Genomic DNA, 11,711 nt, shown 5'->3' with positions numbered 1-11,711 from the left:
GAGCAATTGCAAACACCTCAAGTTCAGCCACATAGCATCAATTACATGTGGAATTCAGGGCATTCAACACAGTGTTTTCCTGCATAACAAGATAACACAACTTGTCCTTTTCTGTTTAAATATTAGAGCATTCTTTCCATGTGCCCCGCCACTGATGACCTGCAGGATTGGGAGGGCTGTGGGAAAACTCCCAGGCGGGTGCCAGCTAAGCAGTTTGAAATGCGGATATACACTTTTTTCTTCTTCTTTTTTGCCATTGCCATGTTAGGTTTTTGAGAAAATTTTGTATTGTTTGGCTTGTGTTGGGTAACGAAATGCAAATAACAATTATAATTCACATAGAAGCGTTTTGTTATTAGCAGGTGGAAAGAGGACATTACCTCTTTTCTGTTCTATAAATACAAATAGACCTGTTTATGCTACTGTGTAATTTCCGTGTTTTTCTCTAAGTAATAACATATTTGTTGTCTTTTAATGGCTGTGTATAACATGTTCTTTTTTTGCTGTATTTTTATCCAGGGGCTCTCCAGAAAGGATTCCAGGAATCTTGCCATGTTCAAGGCAGTGCTGAAGAAGAACAGAGATGGAGGCAAGGGGAGCAAGAAGGAGTCAGGTATGTGGAATATTGAGAAGAAAAATGGAAAGTCTTGGATTTTGAAAACTTGTGAATTGTGGCAGTTGTTTTTGTAGCAGCCAGGGTGACTTCATACAGTGTGCACCTTTGTTTTCTAGTGCTTTGTTTTTATTTTTTGTGTTCCCATCATAGTGCAAATGAAATAGAGTGTACATGATTGTGTTAAATTTTAGCATGGCTCATCATACTTAAAGGCCCCTGCTGTAATGGCAAGGGTCAGTGTGGAGAAAAATCACAACTGTGTAGACTACAGCCCACTGTGTCTTTCACTCATTCCACTTTTGTAGAACCAATGTTATGTCTGAAACTCTCACTTCAGGATTGGATACCGTTTTTTTTCTATTTAACTTTGACTTCAGTGAAAAACCTGGCCATTGTGTCATAACAGATGTTATCATTTCCTTTGGAAATGTGCACTTTCCAGCATGACTTGACATGAGTCATTGTCAGTTATACACTGTTGACTAGTCTCCTTTTCGTACAATGCTCTGTCTTGAAATAGCAGATTGACCATTTATGCTTAGACTGCATCTACCAGCCTAGACTTGTTTTACCACCCTTAGGTCTGACTTTAGCAGGCAGCCTAGTTCAAACAGTCACTATGTGTATAGTAGTTACACATCTCATAGTTCTGCCGTCTCTGCCTTTGTGTGATGTGATTACTTCACTCAACAGTCAATGTGAAGATTAAAGGGTAAGGAGTCTGGCTTTGCTTTAAACACTAGTCACCTCCACCGCTCTTTAATACAATACAGAGGGTGACGTGACGATTGTATTTATTTGTTTCCTGCCAAGTGCTATCAAGTTGTTACAGCCTGTCTCGTGTGTGTATGTATGAATCAACACTGATAACACAGATTCCCAGTTTCAAGAAACACACCCACACATGTTCACTCTTATAATCCGATGATTCTGTGTGAAATGTGAAAGCTGGGAGCTGCTGAGTTTTTATGGCGGGACACATCTCCTTTATCCCAGCCTCACTCTATCCAGTTAGAGCCCATCCATCAAGCCAACGCAGTTCTCTCTCTCTTTTTCTCATGCTGAGACAATAAAAGCTGGCCACTCCCCTTCGTTGTTTGGAGCTCCTAAGACAGATGAGAGGTCACAGGAAAACATCAGCTCACAGTGGTCACTTTGCCACACTGTTGGCCCCTGCACAGGACAGATATCTGTATTGCAGGCTTTTTCTGGAGGTCAGACCAATAAGGCTAATTCAGGTCCTCACTAGCACTCAGAATGAGGCCCTAATTGGAAAGACTGTGTTAATCAAATTGGTAACACTGCGGTATAGTTAATGGTCTCTTAGACAAGATAGTACCATATTGCACATAAAATATTCACTGCTTCCTCTGCACCATTGGAACAAAGATTTCATTTTTATTCCAAGTGGTTTGAATATGAAACCTGTATTTAAATTTCTGGCTCAGTAGGGCATCATCATCATCTATTCTTTTATTATTTTCTCACTATATTCAAATTAGATTGAATGATTAGTGTGGTTCACATAGTGCTAATATGGTTGGGAGTTTGTCAGCTGTCAGGCTGTTATTCCTGCTGATTATATTTGGCTGCACACAGGGTTTTCTTTGAAAAAACATATGTTTTTTCTTCATTAAAGGTTTGGTTTTCTTAGCCTTTTAAAAATACATTTTCACATTTACTTTGGGAAAGGGCCTTGCTTTATGGATGTTACCATCTTGAACCACCATGTTTCTACAGCAGATTGAATGGACAAACTAGCCAGAGCATGCTTTTTTGAAGCAGATGCTTTGTAAACAAAGAAGAAGACTATCCATTTTGGTATGCAAAGGTCACTATAGTTTCCTGATGTGCTTGGGAAAGGGAGGAGTAAGTGGAAGAGTCTTCCAAGTTATCATTATTTTTTCAACTCATTTGCAGTTTCACAATAGATGCCACTAATTTTTGCTCACTGGAGCTTTAAATTTAAATGTTATGTCTTCACTCCAAGCAGCATAGTGCACTCAATTTCAGTACTTTTTATTTTCTTTATAGCCTATAGCAAGTTCTGTCAGAGGTTGACCCTGTTGTTTTCATGGACCTGCTTGCATTTATACAGGAACAGACTGTACAGTACTGACTTCCTTTGCCTCAGATCGACCAGAAGGACACAGTTCTTCTAAAACAACATACTATAATGGAAATCAGTGGGAGGAAAGTCCTTGATAATGGTATAATTGCAAGATAGCAAGGCATATGTTGCTTATATGACATAGTGGCTATGGACTGGAGGAAACTTTAAAGCAGTCAAGGAAACTTGGCCCTTATGCCAGATACCACTACAGTCATTAGCTCTCCTTTGGGATCTCCCCATTGCCAAGACCACAAAAACTCACAGTTTGCTAATTTAGTCTCTCCGTCTTGTGCTCCTCTTAGATCCTCCTCCTCCTCCTTCCCCTACTTGCTTGCCTCTTCTACACTCAATCTGCAAAAAATCTGTCTGGAATTGGCCATTTTAATCCCATGAAGTTATTTTTTATGGTGCTGTTTCTTTCTGTTAGTGGGATGCTAGTTTATGGTGGTCTGTTGTCTTTGATGTGAGCATTTTCTTGGAAAGGTTAATTTGCAAGTAAGCATCATTGAAGTTAATAGTTTTGAGACCCCAAGGCACAAGAATATGATTAAAAAAATCAATCAGTTGTGTTTGCTTTCAAGATATGGATACAGGCCCCACAGATTTTACTGCTGTTGAGTTTCACTTATGACTTGCTTGTAAATCACTTGGCCTGCTTGTATTTCTCAGCCAAACAAACTTCTTGATGTAAGTTGCTAGAATAGTTTTTGGACAGAATCCTTCCATGATACAAGTTTGTGTGATTCCGTTTCAAGTCACTTTCCTCTTGATGGCAATATTCTTCTCCAAAAGTGTTTTGAGTTGGCAGTGGTGTGCATATATTAATTGCAATCCTCTTGGAGAATTACAGCCGTGCATTCTGCCTTCACAGAATTAGTTCTCAGAACATCGAACCAAAGAATTTGGTTTAAGCCCAGTTATGGATTTTGCTGTCTCACTCACTGTAATTTATTTTTTATTTTTTATGTGAAGCACACAGAGACTGCAGGCTGGGCATTTAGACAGACTCATCTATAACAATTTATGGTGTTGATATTTAAATCACATCTAGTTACTTGTTTCTTTTTCATCCAGCCTGAAGAAGGATATATTGCTATTGCTGGATCTAATGAGAGATGAATGCTGTCCAAGTCTGATAACAGACCAAGTAAATGGTGCATTTCAAGTTACCTTTTTTTCTGTTATTCTAAGTCATTTTAAGCCATGCCAAATCCCCATGATGGACATGTGAACACTGTATTTTTCCACTAACATTTGCTACAAAGCTGCACAGTTTGCTTTCTCACAGAGAACAAAACCATCTCCTGGGAGTCATATTATGATGTGCCACTGGAGAAAAAAAAAACCCTTTTAACTTGGCTTTAATTGCAGAAGATGACTGTGTGGATTGGGTAATACTGTGAAGGCCCCCCCACCCACGGACTCTGGCTTCCTACTCGCTGAGTTTGGCTGCTGGAGGCAGCTGCTAGACAGCTGTCTGTCTGTTGTGGGTGACACAGTGTTAATCACACTAGCATAGCCATGCACAACAACGGTTTCAGCTGTTTGTTCCACCAACCTTCCTAGCAACACACGCTCCCACATACAAACCAAGCCACCAGCAGTTGGCAGGGCATTTCTCATTTTGTGTGGCAGCATGGAGACGGCAGACAATCACGCACCTGGCTGAGACTCCAGCCCTGTCGTTGACCTGTTAGCGCTGGAAAAAAATGTTTTCCTGTCAGTGTCAGGAGGAAGGATGCACCAAAGTCTCCCATTAAGAGGTGGTGTCCCTGTGTTCTCATTCAGTGCTGCTTGGCTTACATTTGAAGATTAAGCATGTTGATATGCAGATTTTCAGTCAGTGATGACATTTTTAGGAGGCACTTAATCTATGATATCCGGAAGATAAGGAGAAATATGAGGAGAAAGATGAAGAGGACATTCATAACGTGGGAGACGCATGTACAATCTGTTGAATGAGAGAGCGAGCAAGCAAGCGAGTGAGACCATTAAGTGCTGCACTCTGTTGCCTCAGCTGTGGCGGTGACTGGTACATGCTGTCTCTGCAGTTTCTGTGAGTTTCTTGGCTGTTTTGTCATGAAACAGTGATTTGTTGCTCAGGGTCAGGCAGCAGCAAATTGGTTACATGGCAGGATTGTTTTATTTGGACATTTCACATGGCTCTTCAAATTGACAGTGCCAGAGTGATGATATAGTAAAGCCGGTACCCCTCATCCTACATTTTCTACAGGTTGACTCAATATATGTGCAGTAGTTAGTGAGGCTTCTAATACTTGTTTTTTTGTTGTTGTGCTTACCAGTGAGATGCTGGTAACGCTGATACCGTCTGTTGTTTCTTATGTGAAGGTATTCTACTGTCCTTCATTCTTTCGCCATGTGGTGATACGGTTAAATACGGGACCAGACATTACAGAGATTCCTTTCCTGTTTTCTGTGTTATTTCTCCTTCAGCCGTCCCCAGGGGTTTAACATCAGGAATTTTTACTGTTATGTGAAGACTTCCCTCAATAAACAATAACCACAGGTGGTTGGGGAGTTATGTGTCCACACAAAAAAAAGACAGCAAGCGCTTAATTGACTATTGTTTGTCCAAACAAACACATGGTTAGTGGGTATTATAACAATTTAAACCATAAGAAATACATTTTAACTCATGAAATAAGTGTGTGGTTGTTTTTCGTCAAACTTGTCTCACATAACCCATTACAACTTGTCAAAAAACTTGTTTTTCACCTGTGGGAATTTCTTTAATCAGCATTCATTCACAGGCTTAAATAAATCTGCAGCGCATGCACATTTTTATTGGCTTTGGCTGTGATTGGCATCAAAAGGAAAGTAATTTCCTCTGTTATTGCCAGTGGGGTGCCATTTGCGGCACAATGCCTCTCCAAAAGGAAAGCTGTCATTCATCCTCGGCGTTGATTCAATATTAACTCACATTGGTACATTAGTAAAAGATATGGTAATTGCTTCTACCCACAAAACAATGTATTATCTCACTGATGTGTGTGACTTGTATAGGTGCACACTTCAGACACCACTCGGGGAAACCTTTACAGGATCACAAGTGAACTCTCTCACTGACATGGTGGCTTACTCTCCTCTCAGACATTAACAAACACTACTCAGGAGTGAGTCTGCCCAAAGGTTTTGTGTCATTGTGCCAGTGTTATCCTGGGTCTTCTCCGTGAACAGCTGGGTGGCAGCTTCCTCTCCAGCTGTACCTACCACAGTCATTTTGAGAAAAGCTTCCTCTTTGTCCTGTGGGTCGTCGTGGGTGGAAGTAGCGTTTTCTTATTTTAGGAAAGCTGTTCCTACTCACAGATGATTAAGGAATGTGTGCTCTATATCTTGTGAATGTGAAGGGTTGAAGTACTTTTAGTCAGTAGCTTCAGTAGCTTTGATCCCGAAGCACAGAAAATATAAGTGTGTCTGTTGAAAAGAAATCTGTTCTTTTCATAAATTATGCAAAATTAAAAGTGCAGAGCCAATAGAAAAATGAACAAGATGCACGCAGTTAACCACTGGATGTCTAGGCCACAGATTATATGCATTATGTGACCTTTACAGGACAGACAGACTTCACATTATGCCACACACAGATGGAGAGAGACACATTGAGAGAGGGAGAGAGGCAAGCAACCTCAAGAGACATGATTAACATCTTTGATTAACCATAATAAGTAGTGTTCAGAGCAGAACCACTGGCTCCCTCATCATCAGCTCATGGTTTCCCTCATGGAACACACCTCATACTGAACAGCCTCATACAGCTAAGAAGTTTGGATTTGTTCTGTTTTGTGACTTGAACTTTTAATACTAAACATTCTGTAATAAATAGATGGTTTTAATCAGTTTCACACCTGCACATGGTTACATCTATGCACCCATTCAGTCCAGTTTTTTTTTTTTATTAAAAGAAAACCTTGCTGTACAATTGTTTAATGGCGTTTTGGCCAGTGTTTTTTCTCCATTTTTGTTACGCTCACAGTCACATTTGTGTAGATTTTCATGTCCAGACAGTTGTGGTAGGATTTAAAATGGCAGGGGAAAGAATGCACCTGATTTACAAAAGAGACCATTGAGAGCGCAGACCTGCACGGCTATCAAAGCACTGTGCAGCCAGCAGGCAACGATTAGTAGGGCGTAGCTCAAACCACATCTTTCACCCACACACACAGTTATGTACAATTACACAAACACACACACACATACGCATACACACACGCCCACAAACCTCAGGTGTGTCCACATTAGACACTCCCTGTCTCTGCTTCTGAAAAGTAAAACAAGGGCTATCGGGGAAAGCAGTGGACATGGTGTGCCAGTCTGTTTTGTGTTTTGATTGACTTTTACAATGAACTGTGACCTGATAACTAAAGACTTAAAAGAACAAAGTCTTTGCACATCCATTTGTAAAATGATGCTGAATGTTGTGCTTGGAATTCCCTGCCAGAGCTGGTGAAATCACCAATCCATTTCACTTCACTGTTTTTTATGACACCATGTTAATATCAGCTGTTTTCGGTTTGGGTGATGCAAAAGTTCCAGTTCCTTGAGGCATATCATCTAAGAAATATTTCTTCATTTGAATTTTTTTATTTTTTTGGTACAGCTTGTTTTCAACTGGTTTTAATCAAACCAACACATACAGGACTAAATGCAGTAGCTGATGGATAAATCTGGCACGGCTCTTCCTGCCCAGTGGTCTCTGGCTGGGAGGAATTTGGAGAAATGCTTCCCAGAGGCCTCACTGTCTAGCATAGCAGCCAGTGATCACTCTCCATTACCCTAATTTGGCGCTCACACACCCAGCATCATCGCTGGTGCTTGTGACCTTGGAAGTGGTGTGCACAGCAACAGCAAGAAGCCAAACAAACACATTAGGACACGGTACAAGCAGGGGGTGATGTCATGGACACAGCACCACACTCTGTCATAGTCCCTGCTTTACTCCACCACCCCCAGTTTATTTTCTACTTCAAAGAGCAGGAAAAACAGTTTATCAGTGAACACGCTGGGGTGTTTTTAGATGCTCTTTGAAGGGTGATAGTGGTGGTCTTGCCAGTTCATTGGCTGAAGAGGTCAGCAGGCCACAGGTTTTTCTAATTACAGTGTGACCTGCCTTGGCAGACACATTCCTTCTGTCTGATTTTCTGTCTTACTTTCACATCTCTATCATCCTGTGTAATCTAGATGACCACTTTCTGTCTCCTTTTTATGCAGGGGATTCTCTTGTCACCTGCCGGACATGTAAAGTACTAATTGTTCTTTATTACTTCAGTTTTTTCTTTTGTTTTTTTTACCCTCATTCCTTTTAGGAGTAATGTTTTAGTCATCCGTCGCCATCTTTCCATGCAGACACTAAACTCATGCTGTCGCAGTGTCTGGCTCTCAGAAAAAAGTCGGTGTGGGTTTCTTTTGAGACCTCTGGTTATTTTTGGGCTTTGGGGCCCCTTTCTCTATCCTCCATTCCACTTTATTCTATCTTTCTCTGTTCTGTATCTCAGAACACAGAGACTCTTTTTTTGTGTGCCTATAGATGAATGTCTTGCCATCATTAGCTCAGGAGGGTGTGAGACAGGCTGAACTAATGACCTTAGTTTCTTTGTACCAAGTCTCAAAGGAACAGGGAATTGTGCTCACTGCAAAGAGGAGCAGTGCTTTGGCGAGTGCATGCTCTTCATATTTACATATATAATTTCTTTTTTTTGTTTCAAGATCATTCTTTATTTGAAACTTAGTTGGCAATATTAATGTAGCCTATCAAATGTGAGCATCATAGAAAATAAGTTTAGTAACATGCTATTAGAGTTGGTGAGAATGGCTTTTTACTGTTATGTTGTAAGTTACCTACCGATTTTGTGTTATTTATATTTAACTATCAAAATCATGTAATGCATGTGTAACTCGTGGACTTTCAAATATGGCACAAAGCTGCAAGGTTGGTGCTTGTTTGGTTATGGGATTAGGCTCCTTGGATGGATTGGATGAAAAACCTTTGTGCCATAACTTGCCCATTTAAAATTACTGACCAGGCTGTTGTCCAGGATTTAGTGGTGTTCTCATGACCTCACCTGGCCCCAGAAGAAGCTCTGCCTAATGATCTGTGTTAATGGCAGCCCAAATCTGTTGTTATACCAGATCTCCATGGAAACCCAAGACTCCAGACCATATTGCACTTGTGCCGGGGGACACTTTTTTTTGTCCCCGAACTTCTGTTTGGTTGGTTGTTGGTATAGATATAGTTAATTAAAAATTGCAAGTGGATAAGGCCCAAATATCGACAAATGATTGAAAAAAGTGTGGCAGCTAAAAAATCTTAACCTTTTCTCATCTGGCTGCATTATGAATGTCGTACCTTGAAACCCAGTGGCCCCAGAGTTGCATTAACAGTGTTGAAATGATTGATCATAGCAAGGACAAGTGTGCTTGGTCCATCCATCATCCATCTGTCCTTTGCACACATTGTACCAGCTGTTTCCATGACTTATAGAGGACATTGTTTTAATTAACCCCATGTACAGCCAGTGTGAGACATTTTATCTTTATGTTCAAGTTCTTTATTAGTAATTTCATTATACACACAGGGCTTACATATGAGGTAATATATTACTTTTTAGTGCAATAAGAGCCAAGGAGATGCCATAAATAAATATTGTAGAAGCATTAAAGCTCCTGTACCTGTACTACTGTATTAAGTAGTGGTGCTCTTTACTCCAAATTAAGGTATTGAGGTAATGAATCCTCCTTATGTGTCTGGCCTGGTTTTCATCGATATTATCAGCCAGAAACATTAAATTGCTTAAAACAAATTTTCTCAAGCATTATAACAGTGTTGTTAGACCAGAATGAGTTGGAGGTGAAAGGGACATTTGCTCTTTAGTGTGGGATTGAACAGTGCTGCTCACTCGGTTAAAGTCTGGTCCTGAAGGGGTCCTCACAGAGACGTTCTTAATGGGACCTCATGAATTTCAACAACACTCTAGCCAGGATTGACAACGACCGATTTGCCCTAATTTATTCCAAATTTCTGAAACAAGGTCAAGCACTCTGTAATTCAACATGACCACTTGATGGGGCTGCCCCTAAAAGCCAACAATTCAAATGGTCATTCAGAAACCCCTCAGTTGATTGAGCATATATATATTTCAGCACGATACTTCTTCTGGGTCATTTCGATCTCTAGAAGGAGCTGCAGAGTGAGCACTCCTCGCCTTCACTCTGCTCTCTGGGATAAAAATCCTTCTACTATGTCAAGTAGCCCTGTCTGCTTTGTGAAAATATTTGCGACTGATACTGACGGCAGCAAACTGTGGACACTGAACCAGGGTAAGTCTGAGAGAGGTGGAGGCAGCTGCCCAATTAGGCACCAACATAACATTCCGTTCTGCCGTCCACTTAGAACTGTTACAGCTCATATGATTCAAATATGTCATTATCAACGTCAGATCACATTAGCTTGAATGGACAAGTTGGCTTATTTTCTGTATTATGTGAATATTGTTGTCACACTGGACGTCTCAACAAAACCTGTCACACAATCGGGCAGTTCAGTAACAGGCTAAATTGGATATTACAGACTTTGCACCAGGGAGCTGGCACAGTAAGGTCTGTTAAATATCCGAAGCAACCAATTTGGTCATTTCAATTCCTACAGCTCCTCAAGGTAATGTCTACAGAGGTTCGCAGTTAGAGTGTGGTCTGCTTGGATGACTGAGATACGTGCATTTATAGCTTTTATTCCTGGTAACACTGAAATTATTCCGCATTGCAATTTCCAGGTTTTCCTTCACTTCAGACACTATAACTCTCTAAATGCTGCATTTTAGTGGTTAAAAAATTACATTTTCTTGAGCTTGGAGAGCACTGTGTTTGATTGATGGTGTCAACACACGAACAGTAGCTTTGTAAGATCCCACCATGAATTTTCTGTCGCTTCCAAGTTGACTAGTTGTGTGTAATATCATAGGTTATAGGTATTTTGTCGTTTACATCTACAATACACTCCTCTCTGTAAAGACTGGTCAAAGGCCTGTCACAAAGAAAATTGATCATTTTCAGATTCTACACTGGTATTCCTGTAGAATCCCTGTAAGAATTCTTGAAATAAAGCACGCTAAAGACCTGCTTAAACTGATGATTTATGAATAGGACTGGAAAATGTCATGGTGCTTGTGAAGTGCCACCCTCCTCCTCCTCCTCCTATTCTTTCTTCCCCAGGACACACACACACTCACCCCTCCCTGTCAGTCTCTCTGCCTCTGGGGCCAGTGGGGAAAGGCATTCCAGAGCTCAGGCCACTGCAGAGGGAAATGAAGGGAGAATCACAGTCTTAGTGTTATGGATTCAATTATTTTTGCCATAGTTCCTTGCCTACAGCATCTTCGCTTTGCATAGAGCATTTAATTTGTTTTCATCATCAAGAGCATGTGAATTCGTTGAGGGTTTCAGCTGCAGGAACAGTCTCGGTTTCTGACAAGCTGAATCTAAATACAAATGCCTGAATTGTTTTCTCTTATCAGAGGCGACCAGCATGGATGAATAATCCTTACAAACCAGAGATGGAGTCGATCTGTGCATCTGTGTGAGTTGGTGGAATTAAATTGTTGGAGACTAATTTGATTTTTCTTGGTGGAAAAACATATCCACAGGGAGGTAGCCTGATAATATTCTTACTATACAATAAACAAAAGTGAAAAGAAAAGGAAATCCGATACATCAAGGAAGAGATTAGTAGAATATTAAGTAATAATATTAAATGGGAATATTTTCTGGATTCTTTGCTCCATATAAGAAAGGAATCATTAAAATGGAATCGGTTTTGGTTTGTGGGCAAAAGGAGACATTTGAGAACATAACCATTTCTGGTTTGAGAAACACTGATCAACATTTTCTGACATTTTATTGACCAACCAAGCCCTGCCCCCTGCCCCACACAGACACAGACTGGTCACACTGGAGAAAGTTAAACATTCA

General features: G+C 40.6%; 1 protein-coding gene across 2 annotated transcripts in view; it reads left to right on the top strand.

Moving 5' to 3' along the window:
* LOC122765497 (protein TANC1-like) overlaps positions 1 to 11,711 on the top strand; it is a 90,336-nt gene that overhangs the window by 10,156 nt on the left and 68,469 nt on the right. For both annotated transcript variants that reach the window (XM_044019773.1, XM_044019772.1), the window contains exon 2: positions 520 to 613. In XM_044019773.1, coding sequence (XP_043875708.1) covers positions 553 to 613 — 61 coding nt within the window. In that variant the 5' untranslated portion in view covers positions 520 to 552. The remainder of the gene's footprint in view (positions 1 to 519; positions 614 to 11,711) is intronic.

The sequence above is a fragment of the Solea senegalensis genome, linkage group LG2 (assembly GCF_019176455.1).
Source record: "Solea senegalensis isolate Sse05_10M linkage group LG2, IFAPA_SoseM_1, whole genome shotgun sequence".
Lineage (NCBI taxonomy): Eukaryota > Metazoa > Chordata > Actinopteri > Pleuronectiformes > Soleidae > Solea > Solea senegalensis.
Note: the sequence above shows the minus strand (reverse complement) of the source record. Positions and strands in the feature narration are given on the sequence as shown.